The sequence below is a fragment of the Sciurus carolinensis genome, chromosome 7 (assembly GCF_902686445.1).
Source record: "Sciurus carolinensis chromosome 7, mSciCar1.2, whole genome shotgun sequence".
NCBI classification, from domain to species: Eukaryota; Metazoa; Chordata; class Mammalia; order Rodentia; family Sciuridae; genus Sciurus; species Sciurus carolinensis.
In genome coordinates this window covers 17,751,005-17,766,486 of record NC_062219.1, presented here as the reverse complement: position 1 = coordinate 17,766,486, position 15,482 = coordinate 17,751,005, and the positions used below count along the sequence as shown (strand labels likewise).

At 42.6% G+C, this 15,482-nt stretch overlaps 1 protein-coding gene and 1 pseudogene across 2 annotated transcripts in view; both read left to right on the top strand.

The window, feature by feature from the left end:
* The window catches only part of Sash1 (SAM and SH3 domain containing 1), a 168,972-nt gene that overhangs the window by 95,314 nt on the left and 58,176 nt on the right, over positions 1 to 15,482 (top strand). For both annotated transcript variants that reach the window (XM_047557584.1, XM_047557585.1), the window contains 3 exons: positions 6,363 to 6,403; positions 8,887 to 8,973; positions 11,228 to 11,340. In XM_047557584.1, the coding sequence (XP_047413540.1) occupies positions 6,363 to 6,403; positions 8,887 to 8,973; positions 11,228 to 11,340 (241 nt within the window). The remainder of the gene's footprint in view (positions 1 to 6,362; positions 6,404 to 8,886; positions 8,974 to 11,227; positions 11,341 to 15,482) is intronic.
* Positions 12,762 to 13,831, top strand: LOC124988409 (lanosterol 14-alpha demethylase-like; annotated as a pseudogene).

The window sequence follows — 15,482 nt, the reverse complement described above, 5'->3', positions numbered from 1 at the left end:
TGGAATCATAAAAATCCCTTTACGTTTAAGTTTTCCTAATGTAACATATGTTCCTTGCTTAGAAATTAGCTTGTAACTGCTTTTCTTATTTATTTATTTATTTTGTTTTGGTTATAGTGAAGTTTCTGAATAGCCTATCAAAGCCCGAATGTGAAGTCTATTTTTGAAATATCTTTACACTTGGGCATTCATTACACTCTCTGGTGTGCCAGGCTCCATGTGGGAAAACGAGATAGAGTTGTCTGTCTTTGCCTGGATGCACCTTAGACTATTTGTATATAAATAGACACAAGAAGAAAAATAAACGTGAGCCACGTTTCTCTCTTTTTGTTTTGTTTTCGTTTTTGTTTCGGCCTCCTTTTCTTCCACAGGAAGACCAGAGGTTCATGCAGCAGCAGAACAACCAGTCCTGGAAAGTGTTCTTGAAGTGCTTAGTTATAATCAATCCACAGACATGTTCAGGTTTGGTGTTGGAAATGTTTTATCATCATGAGTTCTTCTGAGCATCCATCTAGCAATTGACACCAGAGCAGGGCCTGTATGTACGTGTGTCCTTTCAATTCATCCCTGAAATTGGAAGAGGGGTGCACGTGAGGGCGTGCAGTGTGAGATCTGTGTGAGTGACAAACAGCATGGCAAGGAAGAGAGAGAGGGCCGCTGTGCCCCCACCCAATTCTGTGACCCCAGATAGGCCATCATTCAGTGATAAACCTGTTCTGTTGTTGGAGGATCCATAAGAGCATTGAGTTTGGAGATGACATTTCATACAAGTGTAAAGAATTTCATTTTGACTTGTGATTGTTCCTCCCTGTGGTTTTATGAGGATATCTGCTGTAAAGCAACAGAATCTGTAGAAAAGAGAATAACAGAGAATAGCAACCTGAATGTAACCTGCATGGTGAGTTTAGGACAGCAATACAACTTTTGTAAAATCAAGTTGATTATTATTCCACCAGGAAAGGGGAAAGCACACTTCCTGGTGTTCCTTTTCTCTGTGGACCAGTCTTGTTACCCGGCCTCACCTTCTCTTTCAGACCCCTAAAAGTTGGACTGCCTCAGGGCTCAGTTTCCATGATACTTTTCTTCAGTTGGCTTCTTCACTTTAAATATGCAAGTGGCTTCCAGATTCTTGCTGAGGCTCTAGGCTCTTGCAGCCCACCCTTCCTTTCATATCTCTATAGGGAGGTTTGCTAAGCAACCCCACGCCATGTGTCCAGAGCAGACCTGTTGGTTTCCTCACCTGAAGATACCTACCTGCCTTCCCCAGGTCACACCATCTCAGCCACCTCTTCTGAGAGGCCTTCTCTGTCCATTCCACTCCAGAGCTCCCCACTCCTTGACTCTGCTGTCCCCCTCCTGTCTCCCTCTCATCCAGCTCCAGGGCACCATTCTTACCTGTCTTGTTTACTGCTACATTCCCAGTGCCCCAGAGGATGCCCAAGTCACACTGAGAGGTGAATTAATATTTATTGGAAATAATGAAAATGACTGAACAAAGTAATTTGACAAAGAAATTATCAAAGATCGAAGTAATGTATTAATCTGCTCTTCATCACTGTGTCTAAAATCCCTGACGAGAACAACTTAGAGAAGAAAATATTTTCTCCTGGGCTCACTGTTTCATGGTCAGCAGACTCCATTGCTCTGGGCCGGATGTGAGTAGAACATCATGGCGGAAAGGTGTGGTGGAGGAACGTTGCTTCACTTATGGTGGCCAGGAAGGAGAGAGAGAGAGGAGTCAGGGACAAGATATAGAATCCCCAAAGGCACACCCCCAGTAACCTATTTCCTCCAGCCACACCCCACCTGCCTATAGTGATCACCCAGTAATCCAGTCTAATTATTAATCCATCAAATGGATTAATCCACCAATGACATTGCAGCTCTCATAATCTAATCATTTCACCCCTGAACATTCCTGCATTGTCACGTGAGCTTTGTGGAGGATGCCTCAATCCAAACCATAACAGATGGGATGAAAGACCTTAGTCAAATTCTGAGGAAGCACCCTTCAATTGATTTTTTAAATCTAATTAACAATTCCTTAACTAATTATTTTTCTTAAGTGAATTTTGCCTTTAGAAACAGCTCAAGTAATTGAGAGATCTTGAGGTAAAATGTTCACACTTCAGCAGTTTGGGGTTCTAATAGTAGTTATTGGTGAGAAGGGATTTGCTAAGGCTCAGTTCTGAGACTTTAAATGCAATACTTAATGATTGTCAAATACTTAAATAGGTTTTCAACGTGCAACAGAATGTTAATTATTGTTTCCTGGTTATGGAAACCCTACTGAAGTTCTCATCCTTTTTACTCCATTAACAAGGAAAGTGATGGATCCAAAGGGCCCATAAACTGGCCTCCAGCACCTGCCATTCTTAGACCCAGTGTCTGACTGGAATAAAGATAGTGCCAGGAAGGAGGCCTCTTTGGAGCTGATTTCTGAGCATTAATTTCTTCCACCAGGGAATCAGCAAATGACTTCTTTCACCTGCCAACATCCAAGTTTGAAATTTGGTTACATCATTGATTTTGGCTCCTGCTGGATGAATTTTATAATCAGTGTCAAGGAAAAAGGAGATGGCACTTTGGATCCCTCTCTGCCAGCTTCTGTTTACAGTTAGAATTCATCGTGTCAAAATTCATAGTGTCATTCTCCTCCTTTGCAAATGGATGAGTTGAGGAGCCTCATATTTACAAAACATTAGCTTGTTATTCTTTGACGGGGATGTAGGTTGTCGAAGTTGTGAAATGTTAAAAACAAAATTCCACTAACCCCTGCAAGATCAAAAGAGACCCTACAGTGCCATCTACTGGTCATCTTGGGAAACGCAAGCGCTGTAGACAAGACCAAAACTGAAGATAAAAATTATTCAAAATTCATGATAATTTGAAGAAAGTAAATAAAAATAATGAAAACATTGTAAGTCAGTGTTCTAGAGAGAAAAATACTATTATGTTTTGTTATAGCTATGTAGTATTTTGAGAGCTTTTTGCAATGTAAGTTTTAAGAGTTTTATGGTATCTGGCAGAAAGAGTGAAAAATGGGTTGGAAAAATAGGGATGAGCATTTGAATTTTTAAAAAAATATTTTTTAAATTGTAGATGGACACACATCTTATTTGATTTATTCATTTTTATGTGGTGTGGAGGATCGAACCCAGGGCCTCACATGTGCCAGACAAGTGCTCTACTACTGAGCTACAACCCCAGCCCAGCATTTGAATTTTTTAAGCAAAGAATTGAGATGATTTTAAATACATATTATCCAAAGAAGGAGAGGAACGCAATAGTGCTGCATTATGTTTCCTTGACCCAATCCCTGGTGACTGCCAAGTAACTATGGGACCATGGGTCACATCCTCAGGGTTTTGTTTTGGTTTGTTTTGTCTCTCTTTTATTTATTTTTCTTTCTTTCCTTTTCTTTTGTGCTGGGGATCAAGTCCAGGACCTCATGCATGCTAGGCAAGTGTTCTACCACTGAGCCACAATCCCCAGCCTTCCAGGGTCACTTCCTTAACTTCTGGAGACCATAATTTCCTGTCAAATTGGGATTTACATTAAGTGAATGGGAAAGTTTCTGACAACTTGATAGGATTTATTATTCTAAATCAGTGAAGGCCTTAAGGAAAGTAATGCTTCTGTAGACCACTTTCCCACGAAAATGTTTCTGTCAAAAAAAAGTAGAAGTTTGTAGTACATATTTCTAATATATTACATAGTTAGTTCCATCCAGTTCTGGGGAATTTGATATACTTTGTCCTGAGCAATTAGGTCAGTACTTTTCTAGTCCTCAGATTAAGCACAAATATAGATGTGGGGCATCCTTTGCTTTAAGTGGTCATTAAACTTACTGATAGATTGTGGCCTGTTGAAGAGGGGTAGGTGGACTGATACATGCTACCATGACTGAGTTCACAATGCTAGAGTAAGGTGTTTTATTTTTTTAAATGTAAGAACCCAAACAGTTTAAACATTTTTCATTGAATGATTTCTTTCCTTAGTTCCCAACCAACTGGCTAACTTCTTAGTCTCAGCTGCCCTTTGTGCCTCTAAGCATGCGGCCGCCGCCTCCTCCTCCTCCTTCTCCTCCTCCTCCTCCTCCTCCTCCCCCCCCTTCCTTCCCTTGCTTGTCCCCCCTCCCACTTCCCCTTCCTCTCTTCCTTCATGTCCATCTTCATTCACATCCACCCCCTCCCTAGCTTGTGTGTCCATTTCATATGTACTCATGAACCTTCCTTATGATATCATTCAATCCATTTTGACTGAATGTTTTAAAATTTGAAATGGCAATTCTTAAAAGGTTAAGTATGTTTAAGGCATTTTCATTTTTGCAAGGATAGAAGGAATGAAAGTGGACTCTAGGAGCTACATTTTGACCCAATCTGATGACAGTAGGTTTTCGTTGTATTTTCTGTGTTGGCAGCATGGTAGCAAGGGGAAATAACTAGAATTCAGAACTACTCCTGTCCTCTGCAAGTGCTTCTCCCTGTCTCAGCTTCTCCTCTCATCAAGTTCACCGCAGACATCTTGAGATTTTTGCGGTGGTTAAGAACATTTCTGTCCTCGCAAACTTAGAGCAGGGTGATGTTTGCAGACTCAGGTCCTAGTCACCAGCCAGCATAGTGCACTGCATTGGAAATGGTGGAGCATTATAGGTGTCCCTGAACAAGAAGAGCCTGTCTCCCCTTCTCTGGTCACCTTATACTCCTTATGCCTGCAAATGTGGTGCCAAGTCCAGGAGAGGTGAATTTCCTGTTCTGCTTCTCTTCCTCTGATTTTCTCAGTGTAACAGGTTTTCAGACCTATCTTCCCAAACATTTGGATTCTAGCTACACTGTTTCATCAGAAACCACTTCACGTTCCTTTCTGGCAGTGAACTTGCAGTGCAGATTTGGGTGTGAGTGTCTTGAGTGCTCAGCTTCTGCTCAATCACAGGTTCTTTCTTTCTTTCAAAATTTCCTTGTCATCAAGCCCACGGACTATGAACTTGCCCTTGGGGCTTGGGACTCACCCAGTGAAAGACTTTGCTCCAGTCTCTGCTCTTCCCTTTTTGAGACGACCAGTCTTAACTTTCTTTGCTTTCCTGCCTTTCTGTTGAAATTGGTATTTAAGTATTTTCTAGAGAAATGCTTACTCGACTGGTGTTAGGCTGTGTGTACTTTTCGGGTCATTTGGGTTCACCCACATCAGCTGTCACAAACTGGCAGTCAGGCCCTAGGATATTGCATGGGGCCAAATCTGGTGCCCAGACATGTGTTGCTTAATTGGACCCATTTCTAGAAACATTGAGTTATTTGCTATCACTTAAAAACGTGGCACTCTCATCTAAAAATGCAGGTTTCTGGCTTGCCTTTGAACTTGGAAGATCTGGCAAGATGGATATTGCAGTTGCCAGTTGGCAGCCACCAACTGGAGTAGCTCCACACTGGCTGCCTCCTCTGTCTGGCATCGATCTCCTGCTGATGATATCCTTACCCTCCTTCCACCCAACCCCATAGCTTTCCTTCAGCGTGACTCACCTGCTGCACCAGGCGACCCATATGGTGCCGAGTTGATAATTTTCATGATTATGCAATTTTTGTTTTCCACGTACCCAAGAGACGTCCCAGTGGCAGTGACGTGACTTGGAGTTAATAGTTCACCATAGTGGAAGATGCTTCCGTGATCCCCTGATGGAGTCTGTCCTCTTCATTTACTGTAGGTCTCGTTCTAAAGCGAGTCTTTAATAAATGTCGGCACATGGTACCTGAGTCTGTTCCTAGGAAGTCGGCAGATGGGTGGGAGAGTCTGGTGGTAAAGATCACATAAGAATGTGGTTTTAGTCAGCTTTTCAACTGCTGTGATCCAAAGACCTGAGGAGAACAGTTAGAGAAGGAAAGGTTTACTTGGGCGTTCACAGTGTCAGAGGTCTCAGTCCACAGAAGACTCCATCTTCGGGCCTCAAGGTGAGGCAGAACACCATGGTGGGAGTGTGGCAGAGGAAAGCAGCTGGGGATGTGGCCACCAAGAAGCAGAGAGAGAGACTCCACTTACCATATACAAAATACATACCCACAGGTAGACCCCCAGAGCCCACCTCCTCCAGCCACACGCTCCCTGCCTTCGGTTACTACCCAGTTAATCCCTCTCAGGGGATTCTTTCACTGATGGGGTTAATACTCTCAGAGCCCAGTCATTTCACCTCAAAACCTTCTTGCATTGTCTCACATGTGAGCTTTTGGGGGACATCTCATATTTAGACCGTAGCAAATGTTCCTGGCTCTGAGGTGGTATGGATGCTGGGTCACACTAGCTTAGGAGGGTCTGTAGTTCACTCCTGAAAGCAGTGCTCCCTGGTAACCTGATCTGTCTTTCTATTTTAGGCACCCTCTTCATAAATCAAACTCAGAAGACGGCTCTGTAGGTCAGTACCACTTTTCTTGGTTTAACTATCTAACTATTTTTATAGAAAATGAAGACATGAAACTACAGAAACCAGAAAGAATCCTTCTATCCAGAAATATTATTAAGATTTTGATACACAACTTCTCTCTCTCTCTCTCTCTCTCTTCTCTCTCTCTCTCTCTTTCTCTCTCTTTTTTCTCTCTCTTCTCTCTCTCTCTCTCTGTTTTCCATTGAGTAGGGTTTTTCTTTAACAAGTAGGATCATATTCTGATACTGCTTTATAATTTTGAAAAATTGAAAGTTATGAGCATTTCCCCCCATGATGGAATATTCTTTACAGTGAAAGTTGTAAGTCTGCATTGTATTGGAAGTGCCATAGTTAAATAACCATTCTTTTCTTTGCTGGACATTTAAGTTTGTTTTTTCTTTTTTCTCTGTCATGGACAAATGATGCTGCTATAAAATTCCTTGACTCTCTACCCTTGATAGTGTCATTAGGGTAAATTCTTCAATTTGAAATCTTTGGACCCAGAAGTATGCACTTAAGGCATTATACATTTTATATATTCTAGATTATAAAACCCAGTCTTGATTTAGTCAGGGCTGGAGGGTGGGTGGGTAGTAGTGACCTAAGTGCTCAAATTGTGCTGCTGGACTTGAGTCACAACTCTGTCAACTCAGTCTTGGGACGTTCCCCCCGACCCCAGGCCTTGGTTTTTTCCTCAATGAGAATGATAATATGGCACATCTTATAAGCGAGTCTTAAATGAGGTATGCTCATTAGACAGCAAAGTGCCTGGATATAGCAAGTGCTGAATAAATACGATATATATTTTTTGGAGCTGTATCTCTATTTCAGAAACATAACAATGGGAGAAGTGGGGAATATAGCTCAAAGAAATGCATTATATTCTCTAGTTGCCTGAGAAAGGTTTGAATAAGTGACAGTCACTCTGCTTTTAACCCTTCGTTGCTGCCACTTGCTTCAGTGTGGCACCCAAGGGCAGCAGAGGCCCTTAAACTTGCCTTTAAGATCTGAGAGCAGAGGCCGTCTTGGCTGGAGGGCTCTGGCTTTATTCCCATGGCTCTGGGGTTGTCAGAACTTAAATGAGGGCACCCCGTCTTGACAAATGACACCCTTGCCAGCCTGGGAGCACCAGGGATGGGTTTCCCACACGTCTGTTCCAAGCATTGCTTTGCTGGGAACCACCAGTCTAGACTGAAACCCACCACTTTGTCCTTTTTCCAGTGGCCATGGAGCAACCAGACAGCCACCAAACAGTGACGAAGCTGCTGCTCCTGAGTGTGCCACATCAGCACAATGGCAGATATCACTGTTTTTAAAGAATATAGGACTGCTCTACCCATTCTTTTATTCCCTTCAGTTTTTTGGTTTTTTTTTAACATACACACACACACACACACACACACACACACCAAGGATTGAACCCAGGGGTACTTAACCACTGAGTTTCATCCCCAGCCCTTGTTAATTTTTATTTTGAGACAGGGTCAAAACTTGCTAAGTTACTTAGGGCCTCATTTAGTTGTTGAGGCTGGTCTTGAACTTGCGATCCTCCTGCCTCAGCCTCCCAGGTTGCTGGGATTACAGGTGTGCACTGCGGTGCCGGCTTCCCTTTACTTTTAAAAGGTGCTCCATAGGATTGATGATCAGGACCCTACCAAGTATTAAAAATGTCTATCTGTGGCAAGGAATTTGTTTTCACTCATAAGCCGTCCAAAATAGTCTAGGAAGGATGGGAAGTTAGAGGGAGACCAGCTGGGAGGTGTCACAGCAGGATTGCAATGTGTTTTTCTTGTCACTGTGCCCTGGCTAATCGGTAGATAGGTTGCCAAGTGGCCTGCATGCCAGAGAGGTGGGAATCTTGCCCCACCCATGCCCTAGCTAGACCCAGACAAATGCCACACCGTAGAGAAACAGTGTGGGTCATTCTGTGGCCTGCCTGCCTCCTCCCCCAACCCCTCGGAATCCCCTAGAACCAGCTAGAGTGACCTGTGGGTCACAGGACTACCAACTATTCTGTTCTGTTCTTTTCATTCAATCTGAAGTAACAGAAATTAAACAAGTGTAGATCAACGACAGGAATAACAACATAAAGTCAACTTCTTAAAGTGTCCTACTTGTGGTATAGCGGAAATAATTGTGGCTAAGACCCAAAGAACCACAGACAAGGCCGAATGAGGCAGACTAGTTAAACAAACATCAAAGCGGGTACAAGAATGCACATTTTGCCTGCCTTTTGATGTTTCTTTATTTCTCATCTTAACCCTACTGTGCCATTTCTTGCTACTAAGAAATTTGCATTTCTTTTAAACAACTTTATAGGCATTTCCCAGTCATTCACAAACTGAAAGAGAAAAACTTTTTTTTTTTTTAAATCAGAGAATTCTTTCAAGCTTTGAAATGATAAGGAAGAGGCTACTTCTGCTATCAATGAATTTATTACTTGTGCCTTTTCTTCCATTTTTCTCGTTTTAAAGGGAAAGGAGATTGGAAGAAGAAGAATAAGTATTTCTGGCAGAACTTCCGAAAGAACCAAAAAGGAATAATGAGACAGACTTCAAAAGGTACTATAATGCAGCTGGCGGACAGTAGGTCCTTTTAGCTCCCAAACTAAGCCTGTGTGCTCATTTAAATGGATGTTGGAAGTTATGCTCATTGCATGAGCCTGTAAAAATGGTCAGCTTTTCTGACATTCCTGTCATTAGCTTTAAGACTTCATTTTGGTCATTTTTTTTTTTTTTTTTTAACTCAGAGAAAACAAAATAGGAGGAGTTAGCAGTCCATTCCTTTTACAGAGCTGGCAGCAAAGGCCAAATTGTTAGTGTTCCTAGTAACACAGACCTCAGAAACGTCTTTACTCTTAAACTTGCTGAGCGCTAACCTCGAAGAGTGGAGAAAGGTCTAGCAGTTTTTAGTTTTGGACCCTCCTGTCCACACCCCCACTCGGAGACTTTGCATTCTTCTGAACTTTTGACGCTGTTCCGTGGCAGGGACAGTGATGGGGTTGTTGCCCCTGGAAACTCTCTAATGGTCTGACATCATGGGAATTTGCCCAGGCTGCTTTGTGAAGGCGGTTCTGCCCTACTCTGGGTTTTTCTTTTGTTGTTGTTTAGATGGTAAGTAAATATGCCATCCTTTTGAGGCCTGGTCCTATAATTTATGTTTCCCCAGCATTCACAGAGGAAACCAGAACAAATTCACTTCCAGATTCCAGTCTGACTGAACACGGTGATCAATAAGCAAACATTTTTTTATTCCTCACCAATGACACTACATGTCTTTCTTTACAAAATCAAATATCCTACCCTGTTCAGAATGCTCCATCAGTTACTCCTGCACAGAAACGGGAACAGGGGACCTGGACATCAGATATCCCTACCACACACCTGGCTTCCTGGGCAGCACTCAAGTGCCATTACTTTGCTATGATGTCCTACTTAGAGGAGTTCCTCTGAGACACCCCCAGTTTTTCCCTTGGGTGCACACCCAGGATCATTTGTGATTCCAAATGAATCTTGTATTTGAATAAAGTCTTATTTAGAAAGAAAGCTATGGAAAAAGAAAGGTGAAGAGGGAGAGAGTGGAGGAAGGGGGAAGCCAGCATCTTACCAGCTCCCAGGCTTTGTTAAAAACCCAGCCAACACCCCAACACAGCTGTGCTCAGAGGCAGTGGGGACAGCGAAATGCACTAACCCAACAGGCATCTCTCCTCACCTGGCACACGCTGTCACTCTTTGTACCCGTGGCAATGGAAACTTGAGGGGCACTTCTGGATTGATTGATTGATTACAAAATAGAAATGAGACAGGGAACATAAATTCCAAGATAGGCCCTGCCTGTCATGGGTTCCTAGGAGTCTGCAGCTAGACTCTCTTGTTCTGTCCCTGCACACTGAGGGTGAACCAAGCCAGGGCTGAGATCCTGATGACATCAGAAGTATGTGAAGAAGATAAGGCAAAGGAGAAAGGTGAGGGGCTGGATGTCGGCTTCCACCCAGTCTGTGGGTACCTACTGTCACTGATGTCCTTTCCCACATAATGACCAAGGGCACAGCTGGCCATCCTGCCTCATATATATTAGTGGTGATGCAGTCTGCTTGCTTTGCAGGAAAGAGGCTTTCCAAGGATCCTAATGGGGATTGGTCTTCAGTGGTCTTGAGTCAGAAGCTGACCTTTCCTTGTAGTTTGGACAATTATTATGAAGATAATACCTCCAGATATAAATGCCCCTAGTACCTTTCCTCCACTTAGCTTAGCGTGCTTCATATCATATTTATTATCTGAACTTGTCCTGTGAGGACCTGCAGTCACATGGCTCAGCAGGAATGTAGGACTGGAGCAAACTGCAGGGTTTGGCTCTGTGGCCTTACCTTTATCTACCATGGCAGAGGGTTCTCACCCGTTTCTCCCAAATATACGTTCTTCTTATTTGTATTCCAAATGGAAGGAATCTGAGAGCTCTTGGCCAGAGGAGCCCTGGAGCTCGGGTCAGATCCAGTTGTTTAAATTAGATCTCTGCCCCACCTGTCACAAGGAGCTCCCTGTCAGCTTTCTTCCAAAACTAGACGCTCTGTTACAAAAGTGCTGGTCGTTTTGAAAGATTCCCACCTATGATAGCCTCCACGTGTACTCGGGACCCTTTTCCCAAGGAGCCATGCTCACTGGCATCCTGAAAAGCAACGCGTTTCTGTTCGGTCGCTCCAGCAGTAGCGGAAGGTGCAGATGGTGCCCCTCAGCAGCAGCCTGCCCTTGTTCCAGATGATGCGCCCTGTTTCTTCTCTCATTTTCGCTCCTGACGCCCTTTGTCTTCTATCTCCAGGAGAAGACGTTGGTTATGTCGCCAGTGAGATAACAATGAGTGACGAGGAGCGGATTCAGCTGATGATGATGGTCAAAGAAAAGATGATCACCATCGAAGAGGCCCTCGCCAGGGTAAGAGAGCAGGTGTTGGGCCCACAGCTACGCGTGCTGCCTCCTTACACTTAAAATGTTTGGGGGCACTACAGGGTCCAGAAGCTAATATCGAAAGTAATTTGGTGGGGGGACAGTGCTTGGGATTGGACCCCGGGCCTTGCATGTGCTAGGCAAGCACTCTACACTAAGCCACACCGTCAACCCTAGACTAGAATTTTGCCGATATTTCAATGGCCATCACTCACCTGCATTGTCAGATGAAGTACTGATTTGATTCTACGCACTCGATGCGAGCATTCCACCTTATGATGTAACACATCTATATGGGAATACGGGAACAAATGAAAGGCAGGTATTGTTCATCTGTGGACCACTTCAGTGAGTGAATGACTCTCTGAATTCCATTGGAAAAAATTGATAAGAATGTAATCAATGATTAAGAATCAATTTTTAAATGAAAATTAAATGTATTATAAACATCAGTTCTAAGAGGCCAAAGTTGTGGTTCAGGTATGCCTTAAAATTTTGCTTACATTCATATCTAAGGGAATATTAGCTGCAGTTTATTGTGTCTTTCCCCTGACCCTGAGTTAAATTAGAAGCCAATTAGCCTTTAGGCTAATTGTTGTTGACCAATGAACAGACTGATTGTTGAATGGTTGGTTTCTTATTGTACTGACTAGTCATAGACAGGATTAGAAACTAAGGAAAGCCTTCGAGTTACTGTGAAACCATTGAATAAGTTGTAATTCTGGCTTTGTGTTAGTCCGTTCTGTGCTGCTGTAGTAGAACGCCCTAGACTGGTAATGTGAAAAGAATGTGAACCTACTGGCTCCCAGTTCTGGAGGCTGGGAAGTCCAGGTCAAGGTGCTGGTAGGTTTGTGTTGGGGGCGGGCACCTTGCATGCAGTGTCCTCTGGAGGAGAGGAAGACTGGGTGCTCACACAGCAGAAGGTGGAAGGGCCAAGAAGGGAAGGAGGCTAATAACCTCACCCGTTAATAAACCCGTTAATAATCCTACCCACGAGGGCAGAGCTTTCATGGCCTGTTATCTCCCAAATTCCAATGCCCACCTCTTAACACTGCCACAGGGGCAACCAAATTTCAACATGAATTTTTTTTTTGGCAAGGGACATTCAAACCAAAGCCACCATTAAATGGAAACTTAAAGGTCTGAAACCTCAATAAGCATACTGGGTTTAGTTTAGAATACCTGACTCTAAGCCTCAGTAGCTTTAAATTTAAAAAAGAAAATTTGTTGCTGAAACAATGCTGCAAGGAAAAGCCCTCTGTGAGTGGAGGGCGGGCTGGGTCTAGTAGGAGACCAGAGAGAGAGTGCTACCTTGGGATACCCATCTGCTGACTTCTCTCCATCTCTGGATTTGGAAAAGTGGTAGTGACCTTGGCCTTCAGAGTCACCAGCAGATTAACGCAGTGGCAATGGCAGGGATGGTGTTGGCTGGGTTTACTGCAGATGAGCAGGTTTTGCTGGGACAGGTGATGGAGCAGGTGACAGGGATCAACATCCACCGTGCCGACCTCCTGCACCTTCATGCTCAGCCTGATCTGTCTCCTTTCTATGGACTTGACCTTCTGGCACAGCTGTTGGCTGAAACAAAAAGCCCCCCATACATTTTCCCTCCAGTTCCATTCCTTGGTGATGCCATAGAATTTGGGAAAAATCCAACTGAATCTCTAGAAAACAGATATGAGAAGAGTGGACCTGCATCTAGGTTCACAGATAACAGTGTTTACCTTTCTTCTGAGGAGTGATGCTCTGCACCTGCTTAATAGTAAAACCAAAGACATCCACAGTCATCTCACTGCACCTGTGTTTGAGAAGGTTGCATGTGGTATACCTAATCCAGTTTTCTTGGAGCAAGAGAAAACTGTTAAAAAGTGACCTAACCTTGTCCAACTTATATAGCATATTTCAATAATTGAAAAAGAAACCAAAGAATGCTTTTAAACTTGGGGAAGAAATGGAAAAAAAAAGGCTTAAAGCTTTATGAGCTTGTAGTTTTAGCAGCTAGCTTTGTTTACATCAGAAGTGAACTGAATGGGAAAGTGATCCTGGGTGCAGGCTTGCTTGTCGCTTTCTGTCATGCCGCCTGGCTGCTGCTGGGTGGGCAGCTTTGCCTAGTTTCAAATGCAGCCTCCTTGCTCATCAAGACTTCAAGAATATCATCTGTAAGGCAACCCAGAAAAGCAGTCAGGAGAAAGAAAGAGTTGCATTCTTCACACTTTAGTAGCTTCACCATACAGGGCTGGGCACCCTTTGACAGATGATGAAGTGGGAGGGACGCTGTTTTGATTGCTCTTCTCAGGGCAGCATGCATCTCCATTACTGGAACCTCGATGGGATTCATTTTAGCCAGAGACAAAACACTTTAAGTGAATGTGATCAGGAACAGAAAACAGTCAGCACAAAGGTTCTGCTTCCTTCAGCTTGTGGCCAGCTTGAGAATCTAAATTTACTCCATCACTGTATAAAAGAAATGCTAAGATAAACCTCTTATAACAACCATGATGAAAATACCTAAACTCCTCAGGCAGTATCAGGGTGTATCATTGCTCCAGGATGTCAGGTGGCCTGGGCCTTCCACTATCAATCAAAGTCGCAAAGACTCATGGGTAGAACTTCTGGATATGAACCCTGATTGATAATGACAAAACATCCATCAGCAGAGGAGTTTGCCTATGCACCATTGGAGCTGGATGTCACAGGGTTTTTTTTGCCTGTGTTCAAATTGAGAAAGTTGGGTCCATCAGGCTTCATTTGTATGAATTTGATCTCATGGATGGGTGATTTTCCCACTGTAAATTATACAGCCATGATTCACACCCCTGGAAACCCAGTTACCCAATACAAATGAAGATCAAAGTGAAAAAGACTACAAGGTACTAATGTGTGAAACAATATCGTAAGCTACAAAAGTATCTGAAGAGAATGAAGCTCACTCAACTACACGCATTGTACTCTTTTTCACTGCCTAATTTATAAAGATAGCAAACTTAATTTATGATTTTTACATTTTATTAACTGTATACTTCCATCCAATCTAGTGACATTTTCAACATTTTCTAATAGTTTTGTGATGAATATTTACTATATGTGTTTTAAAGAAGTCAAGCTCATTAGTTAAAAAAAAAAAGAAAAAGTTTAGGCAGCTCAAGATAATCAGCAGGTTTTAAATAACATGGTGTCCAGGTACTAATCTCAAGGACATACATGGTTCTTGGCAAGTAAGTTCAGGGTTTTCAGATCTTATAATGGCTCTGCTAGGTGAAGAAAGCCCAGTGAGATTCTGGGAAGTTATAGGTTATTCATTTACCTGGCTCAGTGTGTGTGTGGTAGTGGGGTGGGGGTGCTGTGAAGCAAGAGAATAGGGAATAAACTTGTATTTAAAGTCTTGGGTAAAAAAGAATACTGTGAATTGTTTTGGCATGATGATACTCAGCAACGATGGAGTTGGGTTTTAGAAAAATATGTTCCTTGAAAATTTAACTGGAAATTGGTGTAAAGGAGAGTGGGAGTGTTAGGTGATCTTTGTATTTCCTTAAAAATATAAATCCTGATATTAAAGACTACTCATGCAATGTGATCTAAGTTCTAAATATCATGCATTTATCCATCCGATAAGCATGATAAGTTTTTTGGTTCCTCAAGACCACATCTGTGTAAAAGTGAAAATAAAGTAATTAGATTTAAAAAAAACAAACTAAATTTATTGAGGATTACCAGTTAGGAATCTGTATCTTTTTTTTACAGATGAAGTTTATTTAGCTATTCCAGGTAAGTTGAGGCTAAGGTGTAGTGTGAAAATGGAAAGAAAATCTGATAATCCCATAATGATCCCATTTGCCAATTGGCAGCTCTTCCCGAGTATGCAGGGAGAAGAACATAGCATCTCAAAAACACATATCCACATGGGAAGAACATTCTAGTATGTAGCATAAGTATACTGTAAAGATTAGAACAATGTAAATGTCCCTAATGTGTGAGAAAGACTAAAATGATTAGTGTCCTGAATAACAAAAAGTTTGAATATATGGTGTTGATGTGAACGTAGAGGGTCTTAAAAATCTGAAACTACAGGGTAATGATAATAGTACTATACAAATAGCTCCATTGCCTGGGTAGAGGAGGTCAAGAGCTTT